General features: G+C 37.5%; 3 protein-coding genes and 2 long non-coding RNA genes across 5 annotated transcripts; 2 read left to right on the plus strand and 3 right to left on the minus strand.

Moving 5' to 3' along the window:
* The first annotated feature begins 154 nt into the window (after window positions 1–154).
* LOC114539431 (rab11 family-interacting protein 3-like) lies at window positions 155–10,030 on the plus strand. Its single transcript, XM_028560060.1, has 13 exons — window positions 155–371; window positions 1,653–1,743; window positions 2,168–2,256; window positions 2,330–2,670; window positions 3,058–3,169; window positions 3,513–3,616; window positions 7,903–7,993; window positions 8,101–8,150; window positions 8,245–8,326; window positions 8,451–8,588; window positions 8,669–8,803; window positions 9,343–9,420; window positions 9,486–10,030. Exons 1-13 carry the CDS (start codon window positions 240–242, stop codon window positions 9,639–9,641), a joined length of 1,599 nt encoding a protein of 532 aa, XP_028415861.1. The 5' UTR covers window positions 155–239; the 3' UTR covers window positions 9,642–10,030.
* LOC114539434 lies at window positions 5,089–6,748 on the minus strand. Its single transcript, XR_003688882.1, has 3 exons — window positions 6,563–6,748; window positions 6,338–6,464; window positions 5,089–5,609 (listed from the first exon to the last, which is right to left on the minus strand). It is a non-coding gene; the product is annotated as an uncharacterized LOC114539434 (long non-coding RNA).
* A 7-nt stretch (window positions 10,031–10,037) lies between the features above and the next one.
* On the plus strand, window positions 10,038–17,326 carry LOC114539435. Its single transcript, XR_003688883.1, has 4 exons — window positions 10,038–10,343; window positions 15,271–15,363; window positions 15,855–16,942; window positions 17,127–17,326. It is a non-coding gene; the product is annotated as an uncharacterized LOC114539435 (long non-coding RNA).
* LOC114539433 (serine hydroxymethyltransferase, mitochondrial-like) lies at window positions 10,479–12,786 on the minus strand. The gene is made up of 5 exons (XM_028560062.1): window positions 12,697–12,786; window positions 11,893–12,163; window positions 11,529–11,786; window positions 10,884–11,458; window positions 10,479–10,810 (listed from the first exon to the last, which is right to left on the minus strand). The coding sequence occupies exons 2-5, from the start codon at window positions 12,135–12,137 to the stop codon at window positions 10,515–10,517; spliced, it is 1,374 nt and encodes a 457-aa protein (XP_028415863.1). The 5' UTR covers window positions 12,138–12,163; window positions 12,697–12,786; the 3' UTR covers window positions 10,479–10,514.
* On the minus strand, window positions 13,346–15,350 carry LOC114539432 (serine hydroxymethyltransferase, mitochondrial-like). Its single transcript, XM_028560061.1, has 5 exons — window positions 15,259–15,350; window positions 14,741–15,032; window positions 14,380–14,637; window positions 13,735–14,309; window positions 13,346–13,661 (listed from the first exon to the last, which is right to left on the minus strand). The coding sequence occupies exons 2-5, from the start codon at window positions 15,004–15,006 to the stop codon at window positions 13,366–13,368; spliced, it is 1,395 nt and encodes a 464-aa protein (XP_028415862.1). The 5' UTR covers window positions 15,007–15,032; window positions 15,259–15,350; the 3' UTR covers window positions 13,346–13,365.
* Window positions 17,327–17,334: the final 8 nt, after the last annotated feature.

Consider the following 17,334-nt stretch of genomic DNA (forward strand, 5'->3'; position numbering starts at 1 on the left):
GAAATTGACACATCAAAGGTATAAAGAACCTAAGACTCTACCCCACTTGAGACACTTCATGTTCCGGTATAGGCGCTTAGCAACACCGTGTATTTCCCTCCCCACCCTGTGGGGGATTTATTACCCTAGGAACATATGTATGTTGCGAATTCTAATTACCAATAATTTGCATGTGAATTTCTGTCAATATTACGATGTTTCTGCGCGTTCGAAAGTGAAATGTGTCGGAAAACTAAACCATGGAAATAATCGGGGATACGATGGGCTCTCTGAAGCCCGTTTTTGACGCCTGTGATCAAAATGGAGACGGATTCGTTAAGACGAAAGACCTTTTACGGCTCATTCAACAGCATACGGACATCGCGAGCGAGGTAAACAATACAAAAAAACAATTCCCATGGCGAAAACTAAATGTTTAGCCTTTTGTATCGCCTGAAATAAATTTCCAAGCATTGGAAATGATCCTATTGTTTATTGGATTGGGTTGGATTTGTTAAATATACTCCAAAACGCCACATATCTGCCCATTTATTTGTGGTCTGATTGTAATCTGTGGGGCTCTAATTCGTGAGGACTTGGTGTTTATTCTTAAATATTTCATGAATCCGATAGCTTATATCGGAGTTATAACATCTCAATGAAACTAAACTGATTCTCTAACACGATAGTCTATATTTTGGATCATTCTCGTTGAGTACTCGGTGTAGTTTACAAGTAGATATGCAATGGTAGTGCGTTCTCTACTGTAGTTTTCAGGTGAAGTTTTATACTGTTATATTAATCTGCCGAAGAAGCCGTCTATTTGGGGTCAACTCGGTTAGGTTGAGATGAGGTTACGTATCATTTTATGTTTTAGAGCAAATTAAAAAGATCAGTTTTCAGTCTAAGCGGTGTTATTTACATCCGTGTATTGTTTCGTCCCGACACGAAAAGGCAAATCAACGAACTTTAATCCCTTTCATATTAAATATTTGAGTTTATTTAGACAAAATATTTGATTTGCGACTCCAAGGCCTCACGTTTTATTAAAGACGTTGATTGACCCTGTTAGGATTTCGGAAAAGATAAGGTTCATTAAATTGCTAAAAATAAAAGCATGCGAGAATGTCATAAATAAAACCTGGATTATCCACTTTGAAAGAGTCTTTGTATATTGGCTAAAAGGTTCAAGCTGTTTCATCGCAAATACTTGATTACCTGCTGTTTAATATTATACACAGAAGAATATGAGCAACTATGAATTGTTCTGAAGTAGTGGATGAGTAACCCTAAGTTAAATAAGGTTTATTTTGCCTGGCATAGAATACATATTCTGTCTACAAATGTCCCTCCTGTTGTGTGCTGAATGTGTCAAAAATATTAGGTCATTTTAACTGGCATATAAGGCACATGAGAATTGAGAAGATTGACATTTGACCCTGGTCCAATACTTTATCCTGATGGACTACAATTTACAAAGGTTGTGGTTAGTCTTGTACAGCCATTTTACCCTGAGGGCTACCATCTTGCCAGTCTTCATCTTGGTTACATTTAGAGTTTGTGCAGCCATGGTATAGTGACACAAGGTTCATAGGTGGAGGAAGGTGTTATGCCATATGATCAATCTGTAATTTTTCAATATAACTTCAGGTGTTTTTCTGTCATTTTTCTAGGATATTGCTAGTATGATTGGATTCTTAGATCCAAATGAAAATGGTTCAATATCTTTTGATCACTTTTGCGATGGAGTCAAGGAGTTCATGGGTATATAGTTATATTGACATGTATTTTAACAAGCATGGACAGTAAAGTTCAACTATGTTGGATACAAGAGTAACATGCAATCACAATCACTTGTCATCCTCATCATTTTCCGTGTACCATAATCTCAATCTTCTATCATCACAGTCACAGGTCACTATGATGCTGTTATATAACCGAAAACAGGGTACCATTAACCCAAACTACTGTCATGATAATTCACCATTAGCACAATCACTGGTCAAGATCATCATTCCCAGGGTACATCCTAATCTACCATAATCACAATTAAGAGTTTCTATCATTTGTTCACCAGTCACAACCATTGCAATCAACCCTCATCACAATTACCATGCACTTGTGGCCACTGCATATATAGCTGTAATTTTAATTGTATACAGTTTAAATGAGTATCTTATCTTTTCAGTTGCTAATAATGATCATGGTGATTTTGACCATGATAATAACAACCTGAAAGATAAACAGACTGAAAAAGATCATGATGACGAACTGGAGGTATACAGAGAGGCTGTTAATTTATATAAATATTGATCAATTTCATTTAATTTGTATTTTCATTATGTTTCAGGCAGATCTTTGTTCACACAGTACTGCATCTACAAATGATTACAACGGAGACTTTGATGAAGAAAGTTTAGCAGAAGAATATCTTAATCCTGGGTCTGGTTTTCAAAGGAATGGAATATATTCAACATATCCACCGAAAGGAAATCTTAAAAAGAAAGAGCCACCGCTTTCTCAAAGGTTGATGGCACGTAATGTGTTAGATGAAAGTTTGAGTGAGACTAGCGAGTATCAGTCTGATAATGGTGGATATAATGGGTTTAGTGAGGTTATTGAGGATGTCAGTCTGGGTCCTATTTCAAGTACACCAACTATGAAAAGGAAGCATGGAAAGCTTAGAAGAAAGTAAGTGATCGTTGTGGTAATAGTGCATGGTGGTGTCTTGCATGGTGTTGGTGACTGGTAATGATGGTAGAGGTGGTAACAGATGATGGTACTGTAGTGTTGGCAGTATTGACCAGTAGTGATAGTGGGGAGCGATGATGGTAGTGGTTGTGACAGACAATGTTTGCAATGGTGGATGATGGTGGTTGTGGTGACAGGCGATAGTATAGTGGTGATTCTGCTTGCAACTAGGGATGAAGGTGTCGGTGGTATCAGGTGATGGTCATGATTGTGGATGATGGTAGTTGTGATGACAGATAATGATGGTGATGAATAATGTGGTTTGTGATATTAGTGATATGATGGTAAACATACCAGATTCAACTAATGTATCCTATTTTTTCACAGGAACAACAACTTCATGTCACATTCACTAAACACAAGTCCTCACAGAAGTTACGATGATTTTGAAAAGGCAATCTCTGACAATGAAGCTAATTTGAGCACGTTATCAGATAAGGTTAGGAAATATATGTTCATTGTACCTTTACCTAAGATTGACTTATTTAAATTGAATTATGTGAAATATGGTCATATGAAACCCAAGTTTCCTCCTGTAGTAACACTGGATCAATAAGAGATGATCCTTACGTGAATGATCCTTACGTGAATGATCCTTACGTGAATGATCCTTACTGGACCTCTAAGAAGAGCAGTTTAGAACTGATAGAGCTATCCAGTATAAATAAAGTTAGTTTAGTTTAGGTTTCCTCCTGTAGTAACACTGGATCAATAAGAGATTATCCCTACAGGACCTATAGGAAGAACAGTTTGGAACTGATAAAGCTATTTTGTACCTACAGATATTCCGTTTAACATCTGAGGTAACGACTTTACAAGAGGATAATTCAATCAACCTCAATAAACATAACAAGATGAAACAGGATAACAAAACTTTGACAGAAAGGTTGGTAAAAAATATCGTCTTTGTAGTTAAATAACTGATTTCATGCCAAAGTCAAAGGTTTCTCGACCACTAATTTCCTCGACAATCAACGATGATTGATATTGCGACATTGCGCACAGGAATTCGCAAACAATACTATTTGTCAAAAAAAAACTCACAATTTAAAAGTCAATAAAATAATTAATCATATTTCCTATTCACACACGCAAGAATGGTTTATAAATGGCGTGCCAACAAAAGACTATAAATATTAGCACGTAACCAAGCCAACATTAAACAGTCCAACCTATAATTATTTTTGGAATCTTGTGAATATTTTATTTTCTTGTTGTGAAAAAATATCAGACAGCTGTGGCCTTCTTCTAAAAGAAAGTAACATTTTCTTTTGAAATAAAATCAAATGAAGCGTGTTTCTTTTGGGTACGCCTCTATCATTTAATGCGACCGTAGCAATTGTGTCAGAGACACAGATAGCAGCCTTAGTAAAAAAAGATGATGTTTTGGTAAAAGTTCCGGGTTTTCTCCCAGTTCCGTGACACGTCTGAAATTTGACCACTCACCAACCTATGCTGTCCTATATTATACAAAACTGCCTAGACAGTCTTGAATTTAGTGTTTTGTAAAACTAAAGGGTCGCGTGCCAGAGCAATATATATTTAACCACAGTCGAGCCGTTCTTAAACGTTATTGATTGTCTTAATCTATTGCTTTGAAGTGGCTTCGTATTTGCCCACTTGTTGCTCTGGTATCAGCATTTCCGGTCGAAAACTCACAGCTTCCTTAAAGATGCATTGAAAAAACTTCAACTAATTTACATAACAAACAAAACATCACCTGCGGGTCTCTGAAAGGAACGCTGAAATATAATTCAGTATTGGAACATTGTCTGTGGAAAGGCGAATATAGCCAGACATTGATTTTTAAGTTTCTCGAAACAAGTGAAAAATGTCAATTTGAACGAGTAGGGGATAAAAAACGAGGTGAGATTTATATTTCATTAATGGATTGTTCGATTCTTTGATATCTGGCTATGTCTGTAGTAGGGATAACAGTGAAAAAATTAAATTTACAGGGGGGCTCTGCAAATACGCTAGTTTGATTCATCTCGTCATTTGAAACATTTTGGTGTTTGTTTCATCAAAATCGGTTAAGGCAATCAAAAGTTATGACAGTTTAAAGGTCGGAATTTTAGGCCAAATTTTGGAAGATGCGTAGGTGTAAAGGTGTTACAACTAGGTGTTTAACATGGCACCAAAATGCGCGACTTTAAACTATTTTTTTAACATAAAAGGGTATAACTTCTAGAATTTTTATCCAATCACCACGAAATTTTCAGAGTCGACTGGTTGTATGTAAAGACACAATACGATGTAACAATCGGACACTTATCGTTGCCATGGCAACGATTATGACGTCATTAAATGACAAAAAAGCTTACGAGAAGTGCAAGTAGATAATTTATGACTTATATACATCAATGTTGTCATAATTGTTCAAACAATGTTACAAAATTGTGTTACCATGAAAACTTGATGACGTCACAACGACGTCATTGTAAGTTTACAGTTTATAGTAACCTTGTATTACTATATTCCTATCCTGAGCATTATAATGAAATATTTCAACAATTTTGTTACTTTAAGCACTAAAAAATTCGGAATGAACTCCACATGCCTGTTTCCATGACAACACAACGGATCCATGACGTCACAGATGACGTCACATTATTGTGAATCTATTTATTTTAGGCATTTCACATAGGAAAATAATTATTTTTACAAATAATAATAATAATAATACCTTTCAAAGATTTGGACATAAAAACTGCTGGACTATGTACATGAAACTGGACTGCTTATCAACAGATACATTTTCCTACATACTGTTCTTGTGACTCATTTACTGATTCAGGCTAAGCCTAAGGATCCATAAAATTGAAGCCATTAACACTTTCAATCCATGACCATGTTATACAGTATGATAGGGATGAATACTAAGAATAGAACAATAAACATGAATTAATTAAAATTATTTTAAAACATTCTAAAATCTGCCCATTTAAAAAGTGAATTTTGAAGAAACTAGTAATGTCTACTAATGAGTAATGTCCTTTCATGCCACGCAAAATTGGGCATATTTCGTGTTACAGTGCCAGTTATCCTTCTTAGGGAACTTAAATATTTGGGTTAAAAACTCTTCACATGCATTTTCACCTGTATTTCTCATTAGGTTATGCTTCCACTCATTAACATGATCAACAGCAGAATGGAATACTTTTAAGTCAACATCTTCATTCTCATTTTTTATACATAACAACCATGTTAGCAGAGTACTCTAGGTTAATTAATCTTAATTTTCCCTGTAATCATTTAACTATACAACTAATTTATTAGTTATCATGACTGATGAATCTAAACTATTCTTAGCCTGGTTTGCATCACCTCCCAGCAAATTAATTAGCATTTCAGCAGTTATACCATACTTTTCACATTCTTCACCAATGCCGAATGAAATACTGTTTACCAATGCTGCACCTACCATCTGGACATTTCTCAATTACTCTTATAACTTTTCGCTTCAGGTTGCTTATATATTTAGGTGGGATGATGTCATTGTCCAGTATAAGAAGGCTTTTTTTAACCATGTCACCTTAGTTACCCTCGATACAACTACTGATTTCAAATATTTTCGACAACAATTTAAAACAAATTTTATTCTCACCTTTCCAGCCAGGCTTCGCCCCATTTCCAAATAAGCAAACGCAAATCGTCGTCGTTAAAGTTGCGACAATTTTCACATAATGCTTCTTTCACAGTGCTCAATGGCGTGGCGAAATTCGTTCGGATTTCTATAAAATTCAAATTTAAATCCGGAGTGATCTCCGCTTTCTAATACTAAAATATACACATCAAATGAAAGCTTAAAGTCTAAATATTTCGAATTTACCTGATTCTTCTGACATTTCGCACCAGAAAATGTTTAAAAACACAAAAAAGTCTTGTTTTTCGCATGAAATAATCTTTCCAAGTCAAAAACTCGAAAGAATAGGACATTGGTGGATAGCTGAGGTTCTCCTCTTTCTTTTGATACCAATATTGTCCCATATGACCCCAGAGATCACTCCGGATTTACGTTTGAACACGACATGTCATCGTCGCACGCCGGTGCCGCATGATCTCGATGGCGTCGCGATACTCAAAATTCAACTTATTCCATTGCAAATTAAATTCTTGTTTGAGCTTGTTGGACTTTTAAAATTGCCTTGTGTTTTAGATCTATCCTTCTTTAACAAACACAAGAAAAAATTAAATCAAAATAGCCTTTAGTTATAAAGTTATCTTGGGTTAAACATGGGCTATTTTCCGTTCGAAATTAGCCAATTCCAATAACAGGCCACCGAACGCGCGCGGTTCCTATCTGTAGCCTTCGTCTTCGAGTAATTTGCATGAGGTTGAATTGTGAGTGGCGACAAAAACCTGATTGATTTTTATATTGTACACGGCCGGGAGATGATGACTTTTTAGACTGTGTCCAGTCTGTATTTTTTTATTTTGCAATGAAAATAACTTGTATTCTGAGAGTTCACATGATTCTTGTGTGATTCAGTGCTTCGCAGTTACCGTGTGAATCTATAGCGCGCTGGAGTATTCGAGATAACTGTCTACGGATGATTACGATTTTCATTCCATTTTTATCCAACATGAAATATTTTAGACCTTTCCTTTTGAATATGGCGTTTGTTACGACTTTCTGACATGCAGCGCTGAAACCTATCACAAATGCTGTTTCCATGTCAAAGAATATATATCTAACTCATAGGATACTATCTTGGAATACAATATGTTATTTTCAAACTCACTGTGGCATATAGCATTATATTTACGGGAATAACTATGACTCGATTCTTTGACACAAAATATCACTCCATGTGTAAAAGCACAATAAAGAATGGCCAAATGTTTCGTTAATGACCGATGCATTTCAATGAAATCTGACTGACTGAGCCTAGTTTACATTTAGTAATGGCTTGTCGCTACGACGACGACGAGTGGTTGATGTGAAATAGTCTGCATTAATCTTTGTGTGCCAAAATCAAACTTTACTAATCGCGATATATTAACATTGAAAATATTGACACTCTCACGTCCGTCACTTGGAAATGCTCGCATTCTCCTTGAGGAATCAGACAGTTTTATTATATATAATCTCTTATATACCTACAATTTCATCTGTCGCTATTCATTGTTGCAAGTTCTGTTTCATTTTAAACGTTTTGTTTCTTCCAGAATAAATGCTCTCGAGGAGTTGTTGGAGCAGCAAAAAATCTCAACTGATGAAAAAGTTGCGAACGAATCTAGAAAATATAACGCTGCTTTGGTAAGTTGATATAGTACTTGGAAAACTTGTGCTTAGAAATGACGAGATTACCTCCTTATTGGGCGCTTTGAAGTAATAACCCTGACCATCACAACGTTTTTCCCCAGGCAAAACTAGAGCGAGAAAGTGAAGAAAGACTTGAACGACTTCAAAACAAGTAGGTTTTCATTCAACCTGATATCTTTCAATTTCTAAGTAGTCTAGGAAACTCTAATTTTCGTTGTTGGAATGCTCAATTTCCTGTTTTTCAGGCTCAATGAAGCAGACGAAGAAATTACTCAGTTGAAACAAGTTGATCCAATGTTAAGACGTGAATTAGAAATATGTCTACAGGTTTGTTTCCCTCACTCGCATTCAGTCGTTGTTATGAATAAGATTGAATCCATTGACCACGAAAGACGGTAGCAATGATTTTATTAACACCTTAATTCTTCTCATGTGAAATATCCGCCTGTAGGAAAAACGAAATCTTGAGGAAAAGCTAGAAAACTTGGAATACAAATTGAGTGAAAAAGATCGCGTAATTGAAGAACTTGATGAGAAGCTTCGCTCTGAGAGAACGAAATTTGAAGAGGAAAGACTCGGCCACACTCAGGTATGGTGGGGCTTTCAGACATGAACAGATTCCTTCTTTATCGAGAGGTTTCCGCTAATTCTATGTTATTTTTCCCAAAGGAAATAGTCGAGTACCAAAGTCGTATAGATGAATTAAGAAATTTCAAGAAAGCTGCGGAGTCCCGTTTACCAGATTTCGTCAGCGTCGCTGCGGAAAAAGGAGATCTTGAAGATCAACTCAGAGCTCTGCAGAAGGTCGGTATACGAGGAAGAACAGTTTAGAACTGATAGTATAAATAAAGTCAGTTTAGTTTAGGTTTTCTCCTGTAGTAACACTGGATCAATAAGAGATAATCCTTACTGGATCTCTAGGAAGAACAGTTTAGAACTGATAGAGTTATCCAGTATAAATAAAGTTAGTTTAGTTTAGGTTTCCTCCTGTAGTAACACTGGATCAATAAGAGATGATCCTTACTGGACCTCTAGGAAGAACAGTTTAGAACTGATAGAACTATCCAGTATAAATAAAGTTTGTTTAGTTTAGGTTTTCTCCTGTTGTAACACTGGATCAATAAGAGATGATCCTTACTGGACCTCTAGGAAGAACAGTTTAGAACTGATAGAGCTATCCAGTATAAATAGAGTTAGTTTAGTTTAGGTTTTCTCCTGTTGTAACACTGGATCAATAAGAGATGATCCTTACTCGACCTTTAGGAAGAACAGCTTGAAACTGAATCAGCAAATCCAGGAATTCACTGGTTCTAATGAATTTACATTCTAACTTCACTTTGCAGGAAAATGCTGACTTGGTTCAAAGCAGAGATGAATTGAAGGTTCAACTAATCCAGCAAGGAAAATGTCTTCTTGAAAAGGTATGTCTCAACTGTAGCTTAAAGTAAATTCATATCTGAAGCTCATCGAAATCCCCTGTCTTTAGAACACATCATTAGCTGACGAACTATTAACCGCTGACAAGGAGGATGTGCTGAAGGCTCTTCGGGAACAGGAGACATTAAACCACAGGTTACGAGCGTACACAGACAGTATATTAATGATGATTATGGAATATCATCCAGAGTTACTAGAAAAATAGTTTATTCGACGCCAAAAATGACGTGAAGACGACATAGTTTTTAGCCCTGGGTATCGCGGCTGCCCTGTTCCCTTTTATACAGTCATGATTTCCGCATAGAAGAAAATTTTCTACCTAATTTTAAAAGAACTTCGCAAACGAGACAAAGAATCATGATGTGACCATCGTAAAAACGAACTGATCTCGGGAATAGCGGAAAATGACGCCAATGAACCAATCTGTACAGTTTACCCAAGTCTCACCATTTTTAAATCACAGTGCATGATGGGATCGCTCATAGGCAGTCTAGAAATCAACCTCGTTCCCAGAAATGTCTTCGTTCTCGTGGCGCTCACGCGTGTACGCGAGTCTACTCGCTCTATTAGTATTGGTTTATTATTATTACACGCGTGAGCGCCACGAGAACGAAACATTTCTGGATTGCCTATGTTCTGATGGAAGTGAAATCGAATATGCAACTGTTCATGCTATTAGATACCATAGCAGCACAGGTCCCATTCATAGAATAGTTTACATAAAAAATTGTAAATACTGAATGCATTTTAATCCAAAGATTTTATAAGACAAGACTCCTGGTTTTTTGTCATGACTATAAGTTTTTTTAAAGAGAATATGAAATGAAAGAACTCTTTTGGTTAACTCTCATGTTGAAAGGTTATCATCAGCATCATGTCAAGTGAAGGAGAAAAGTTATTATGCAAGGTAGGCTTGTGTTTGTGCTTGACAAATCTTTCTTAATGAATAAACCACAATTTTTTTTAAAATTTACATTGAACATCCTTTAACCATATATCCAAGTGTGTTCCATTACTTCCATACTAATTAATAAACAGTAAGTCTTTCAGGAATATATAATTTATAAATACATAGTTCCTAAATAAGTTCATGGCCTGGCATGGGATATTTTGCACTGTATTCCTCTATTTCTTCTCTCAATGATTTAATTCTTGCAGCAAATTCTTCCTTAGCCATACTTGCAATGAAATCTTTAAGAGAAGGTCCACTTGCTTTGACAATTTCCAGACCAAGTTGAATTCCTTGGTGCAGATATTCTGCAACTTTTTCGAAATCTTTTGCTTTGAAATTCCTTGATGTCAGCGCAGGTGTTCCAACTCGAATTCCACCAGGACGAAGAGCACTTTTGTCACCTGGACAAGAATTCTTGTTTACTAAAAGAAATGAAAGAAGTTTGTCTTCATTGATTGTCCAATTATAGATCACCTGACAGAAGTTATAGTTTACCTGTGATTGAAATCTCTTCCAGCATTTTCTCCATTTTTAAACCATCTATTCCAAGTGGTCGAAGGTCCAACAACACAAGATGGTTATCTGTTCCTCCAGAGGCCAGCATATAACCTTTTGAGATCAGGACTTTGGCCATGGCTTTGCAATTATCTATGACCTGCTGTGCATACTCCTTAAAATCAGGCCGGCGTGCCTGTTTCAGGGCAACACAGAGAGCTGCAATTGCATGGTTATGTGGACCACCCTGGAGTGCCGGAAACACGGCGTTGTTGACTCGTGGCTCATAATCGTACTCAATTAGATCGCCAGTTTTGGAATAACATTTAATGCCTTTACGGTAGAATATCATCCCGGCTCTTGGACCACGTAATGATTTGTGGGTCGTAGTTGTGACAATATCGGCAAGTTCAAAAGGGCTGGTGATCACCCCACCTGCCACCAGACCACTAAAGTGAGCCATATCTACAAGCAAGATAGCGTTGACGCTATCGCAGATTTCTCTGAATTTCTTGTAGTCCAAATCACGAGGGTAAGCACTGTAACCAGCAATGATAATCTTTGGACGAAATAGTCTAAATAAAAGAGAAATTCTGTCATGCGAAGCACAGTCCTATCCTTCCCAAGAGATCGTTCAAAACTTACTTTGCACTCTCAGCCAGTTTTTCATAGTCAATATAACCAGTTTCTGGGTTCAGTTTGTATGGCATGGACTCAAAATAAATTGATGTGGCAGAAATCCTCTTCTTGTCTGTCATAAAACCATGGGTGAGATGACCTCCGTCAGGAAGATCCAGCCCCATGATTCGGTCATGTGGGTTCAAAAGCGCAGTGTATGCTTCAAAATTCGCTGGAGAACCAGAGTATGGTTGAACATTCACACCCCATTTTTCTGGATCAAGCCTGTGGTAAAAAGAAGGATTAAATAAATAAATTATCTCTTCTTACCAGATGATTGCAAACTGGCTGTTTGCATGGTGGAGAAGTGCTACCCTACATTTCAACTTACCTGAAAACCTGTAGAGCTCTATTCTGACACAATGCTTCTAATTCATCAAACTGGGTTCCTTTATAATATCTATAATATTTATTGTGCATGCAGGAACCCATAGCTTCAAGGACAGCCTTGCTTGTGAAATTTTCTGAAGCAATCAGCTCTAAACCTCGCACTTGACGCGTTTTTTCTATCTTTATGATTTCGTAAACCTCTGGATCGTTGCTGGCCAAGGGCTCTTGAAGATAACTTTGATCCATCGTGGAATTATTTGGGGTAATCTAGTCTAAATATTGAGTGCATTGTACTATAGGAACCCAATGGCAATGGCGAATGATTTTATTTGAAGTAAAAATGTGCACTGATGAAATTCACAAATATGTGGTTTATTTACATAGGATATATTTATTATGCGAGTAAGACCTACATTGCCTTGTCAGACACGCAAATTGCCCGTTGTAAGTTACAACGAGCAATTTGCGTGTCTGAAAAACTTGTGAGTGTTGCAGGTTTAAGTGTTTTAAGTGTATGTAAATAAATGAGATATGCGTAAATTTCATCATCAAAGTGTGCATTTTTACTTCGAATAAAACCATCCGCCAGTGTGCTGTCTATGATTGTACTGTTTGTACAGAATATGTGGTGTTTACAGGAGGGTGTGGGTGATTTACGAATGTCAGTTTCATTTTATAAACTTGTATTCGGGCGATATATAAAGTATGCAGTAAATGCAAGAGACCCTAACATCGGGGGATTACAAGACAAACGAGCAAAAAATTGCTTTAATTTCGACGCGAGAGATACCGTAAGTCCACTAACCTACGGTTTGTTCATCTTGCATATTGCATACTCAACTGCGCTTCTTTATTTTATTCCGTGTCTTCGTTCCTGAGCTTTTATTCAACTAGTAATGTGGACCAGTATTTACCAATATTATATAAACACACACGGCGTTGCGCGTTGGTACTGCTGTTTTACATGTAAATCTAGCATATCAAAGAACACACACGACACGACTTCTGAGAAAAATCCGATTACAACCTCACAATTATTTTCATACCAAACTTACATCAATTTCGAGGTAAAATATGACGATATGTTCAATACAATGTAAGACAAACTTTTTCGAAAAATTGCCAGGGGTGTGAAGCATACAGAGATTGGGGGGCTCACCAGTTTCCAGGGGCACTTTTGGTTAATAAGAAGGGAAAGCTTCAAGGACACCATTAGTTTGGTTTATATTTATGCTCTACAAAAAGATTTGGGCGCGTGTAAGTGGGTATACGCAGGAAACAAAAAGGGCACCTTCGCCAGGGCGGTCGCTAGAACTAGAAGCTTAATTGGGGGAAGTGCAGCCTAGTCCATGGCGACCTGCACGGCCTGTGTGCCTAATATATATATGTGTGTCCCTCAACTGTCCCATTACTTCCATACTAGTTAATAAACAGTAAGTCTTTCAGAAATATATAATTTATAAATACATAGTTCCTAAATAAGTTCATGGCCTGGCATGGGATATTTTGCACTGTATTCCTCTATTTCTTCTCTCAATGATTTAATTCTTCCAGCAAATTCTTCCTTAGCCATACTTGCCATGAAATCTTTTAGAGAGGGTCCACTTGCTTTGACAATTTCCAGACCAAGTTGAATTCCTTGGTGCAGATATTCCGCAACTTTTTCGAAATCTTTTGCTTTGAAATTCCTTGATGTCAGCGCAGGTGTTCCAACTCGAAGTCCACCAGGACGAAGAGCACTTTTGTCACCAGGACAAGAATTCTTGTTTACTAAAAGAAATGAAAGAAGTTTGTCTTCATTGATTGTCCCATTATAGATCACCTGAAAGAAGTTATAGTTTACCTGTGATTGAAATCTCTTCCAGTATTTTCTCCATTTTTGCACCATCTGTTCCAAGCGGTCGTAGATCCCACAACACAAGATGGTTATCCGTTCCTCCAGAGACCAATGTGTAGTCTTTTGAGATCAGGACTTTGGCCATGGCTTTGCAATTATCTATGATCTGCTGTGCATACTCCTTAAAATCAGGCCGGCGTGCCTGTTTCAGGGCAACACAGAGAGCGGCAATTGCATGGTTATGTGGACCACCCTGGAGTGCCGGAAACACAGCGCTGTTGATGCGTGGCCCATAATCATACTTAATTGGATCGCCAGTTTTGGAATAACCTTTGATACCTTTACGGTAGAATATCATCCCGGCTCTTGGACCACGTAATGATTTGTGGGTTGTGGTTGTGACAATATCGGCAAGTTCAAAAGGGCTGGTGATCACCCCGCCTGCCACCAGACCACTGAAGTGGGCCATATCAACAAGCATGATAGCATTGACGCTATCGCAGATTTCTCGGAACTTTTTGTAGTCCAAATCACGAGGGTAAGCACTGTAACCAGCGATGATAATCTTTGGACGAAATAGTCTAAATAAAAGAGAAATTCTGTCATGCGAAGCACAGTACTATCCTTCCCAAGAGATCGTTCAAAACTTACTTTGCACTCTCAGCCAGTTTTTCATAGTCAATATAACCAGTTTCTGGGTTCAGTTTGTATGGCATGGACTCAAAATAAATTGATGTGGCAGAAATCCTCTTCTTATCTGTCATGAAACCGTGCGTGAGATGACCTCCGTCAGGAAGATCCAGCCCCATGATTCGGTCATGTGGGTTCAAAAGCGCAGTGTATGCTTCAAAATTTGCTGGAGAACCAGAGTATGGTTGAACATTCACACCCCATTTTTCTGGATCAAGCCTGTGATAAAAAGGAAGGATAAAACAAACAAATGATCTCCTTAACCAGACCATGGGACAACTGGTTGTTTGGTGAAGAAGTGTTACCCTACATTCCAACTTACCCGTAAACCTGTAGAGCTCTATTCTGACACAATATCTCCATTTCATCAATAAACTGGTTTCCTCCATAATAGCGTTTACCAGGTTCCCCTTCAGAATATTTATTGTGCATGCAGGAACCCATAGCTTCAAGGACAGCCTTGCTTGTGAAATTTTCTGAAGCAATCAGCTCTAAACCTCGCACTTGACGCGTTTTTTCTTTCTTTATGATTTCGTAAAGCTCTGGATCGTTGGTGGCCAAGGGCTCTTGAAGATAACTTTGATCCATCGTGGAATTATTTGGGGAAATTTAATCTGAAATAATGATGCATTGTACAGATTATTCGCGCTCAACAAAGCATGTAAAAGAGAACCTTCCCTCGGAGAAAAAGACTGAGCTCTTCAAGACCGTGTCGTGTGGACCAGAATTATCAATATAAAAAACACAAAAAGCGTTGTACTTTGTACTACCGTTTAAACTTTTAAATGACCTGAGAAAAATCCGATTACAACATTACAATTATGTTCATCCAAAACTTACATTAATTTCAAGGTAAAATATGACGATATGCTCAATACAAGGCACAAAAGAGGACTTTTTCCAGAGATGATTGCCCAATATCAAGTACAAGGTATAAAGTACAAGGTACGGAGACGATTTTTTATATAAATTTATAATACAGGATCGAGTTTCTATTATTGAAAATATTGGCGCAATGTGGCGGGAATTGGACACGAACGTATTTTTATTTTAACCACGTGGCATGTGCGCACGTGGTATATGCTAATGCATGACATAATAATGTTACTTGATATTGCGTAATCTCTGACACCAAAGACGTTTGCCACCAGAAAATCCCTCGGTTTTCCGCATTTTTGCAGTATACTTTGATTTTCACTTTTGATATCGGACACCGCAAAAATGTTACGAGTATAGGCTTTCCCTATGAGTGTTTAGATTGGCGAAATTGACCAATTATTAAGGAATTTTATCTTCTGCTTAGTCCTTACATGGTAATTTGTGGAAGTAGGCAAATTAAATATTGGTACAGCCAAGTTTCCGATCAGCACAGCTCCTACAGTATCTGGTTAATGTTTTCCAGGGTAATTTTAACCTTAATTGACCTATCTCCCCAGAGCCAGAACTCCTGTGGTAACCAACATTTCATCGACAACAACTGCGGATGCGTGTATGCGGAAGTGAATACTTTGAATATTCAAATCATTTGCTTAAGCGTGGGTTTTACTGTGCAAGAATTAACAAAGCCTATTCAATTCACCATCGCGATGAACAGTGAACAAAAAGTGTTTCACTCTGGGTCTTTGAAGCTTTTCGAGAAAGAAAAATCTCGGCATGTGTGGACAAAATACTGGGCTATCCTTGGATCAAATTCGCTGCGTTTATTTACAAACCATGAATCATTTTTGAATGCTTCAGAAGAACCGAAATTAATCCTGATAACTGCGGACAGTTTTTGTAAAAGCGTGAACAAAAACGACCAAACCTTTCAATTCAAGATTACAAACGGCGAGACATTTGTATTAAAATGTGAGACGGAATTAGCGAGAAAGGTATGGCTTGATAATCTGGAAATGGTTTTGACAGGTTTTTGTCGAAACACTTTTTTTTGCATTGCAACAATGATGAGGCGCAGGTTGGAATAAATGTGGACAACAACAGAGATGCGTCAAGGCAAAGTTTTACAGAAAATTTATACAATCAGCCGGGCGAAATCGTTTCTCAAAATACATTTAATTCAACAAGTACAAACAATCCGAAGCATCCGCAGGAAGCGAAGGCAAATAAATCAATTCCCACTTAAAATCTACGAGACGGAACAAAATATTTTCAAGTCGTTCAATAAAAGTGAACATGCGAGACCTGTTAGTGAAGCCGGCTCCGTTATAACCAACTTGCGGGCTCTAAAATCATCACAGAGCGAACCTCAAATGGACCGTAAATTGAAAAACCAAAAATCGCCTAAAAATAGTTTTGGCTATTCTTTTGAAACCGATTCCGCAGATCGCGTTTCAACGTCCTCCTTGCAGTTCGATGCTCCAATAAACGCCTTTCGACGTTTCCAAACGAAGTTTAAAACGCCATAGTGCTATGCCAGATTTTGCTAATCCTGGTTTTATCTCAGATGACTCTAATCTCCAACAGGATTTGCCTGAAATCCAGCAGGATTTGCCTGAAATCCCGAGAATAGTTCCTAAAGATTACGGTGAGTTTATATCTCATAATCTCATAAAATATTCTAGTGTCATTGACGTAATGATTAATACCAATAAGAAGTGCTTTAAGGAGCATATCACAATTAGAATGCTTATATTCACAGATATAGTCGCAATTTATGCAGATAATAACAAGAGAATCGTGCCAACTTTTGGCAATCTTTAATTAAACAGGTACACCAATTAACCATGATGTACCTGCCTATCCAAAGACGACCCTAGCGAGGCTTGCTGAAGGTTGACGGGCAACAATAAGTGAAAGAATCAAGTTTCTGTGGAGAAAAACATTCTGATTTTGTCTGATCCCGAAAACCATTTCCTAGGACAAAATGCCACACGTATTGAGCTTAAGCCAAACATCAAATTCACGATATACGAAGCG

Source organism: Dendronephthya gigantea, unplaced genomic scaffold, assembly GCF_004324835.1.
Source record: "Dendronephthya gigantea isolate DGI-Jeju-01 unplaced genomic scaffold, DenGig_1.0 000203F, whole genome shotgun sequence".
NCBI lineage: Eukaryota > Metazoa > Cnidaria > Anthozoa > Malacalcyonacea > Nephtheidae > Dendronephthya > Dendronephthya gigantea.

Coding starts and splice junctions, on each gene's coding strand:
- LOC114539432 (XM_028560061.1), bottom strand. CDS start 15,006: ATGGATCAAAGTTATCTTCAAGAGCCCTTGGCCACCAACGATCCAGAG. Junction 14,310..14,379: donor AAACTGGCTGAGAGTGCAAA/GTAAGTTTTGAA, acceptor TCTTTTATTTAG/ACTATTTCGTCCAAAGATTA. Junction 13,662..13,734: donor GGAAGAGATTTCAATCACAG/GTAAACTATAAC, acceptor CATTTCTTTTAG/TAAACAAGAATTCTTGTCCT.
- LOC114539433 (XM_028560062.1), bottom strand. CDS start 12,137: ATGGATCAAAGTTATCTTCAAGAGCCCTTGGCCAGCAACGATCCAGAG. Junction 11,459..11,528: donor AAACTGGCTGAGAGTGCAAA/GTAAGTTTTGAA, acceptor TCTTTTATTTAG/ACTATTTCGTCCAAAGATTA. Junction 10,811..10,883: donor GGAAGAGATTTCAATCACAG/GTAAACTATAAC, acceptor CATTTCTTTTAG/TAAACAAGAATTCTTGTCCA.
- LOC114539431 (XM_028560060.1), top strand. CDS start 240: ATGGAAATAATCGGGGATACGATGGGCTCTCTGAAGCCCGTTTTTGAC. Junction 2,257..2,329: donor ATCATGATGACGAACTGGAG/GTATACAGAGAG, acceptor ATTATGTTTCAG/GCAGATCTTTGTTCACACAG. Junction 3,617..7,902: donor AACAAAACTTTGACAGAAAG/GTTGGTAAAAAA, acceptor TGTTTCTTCCAG/AATAAATGCTCTCGAGGAGT.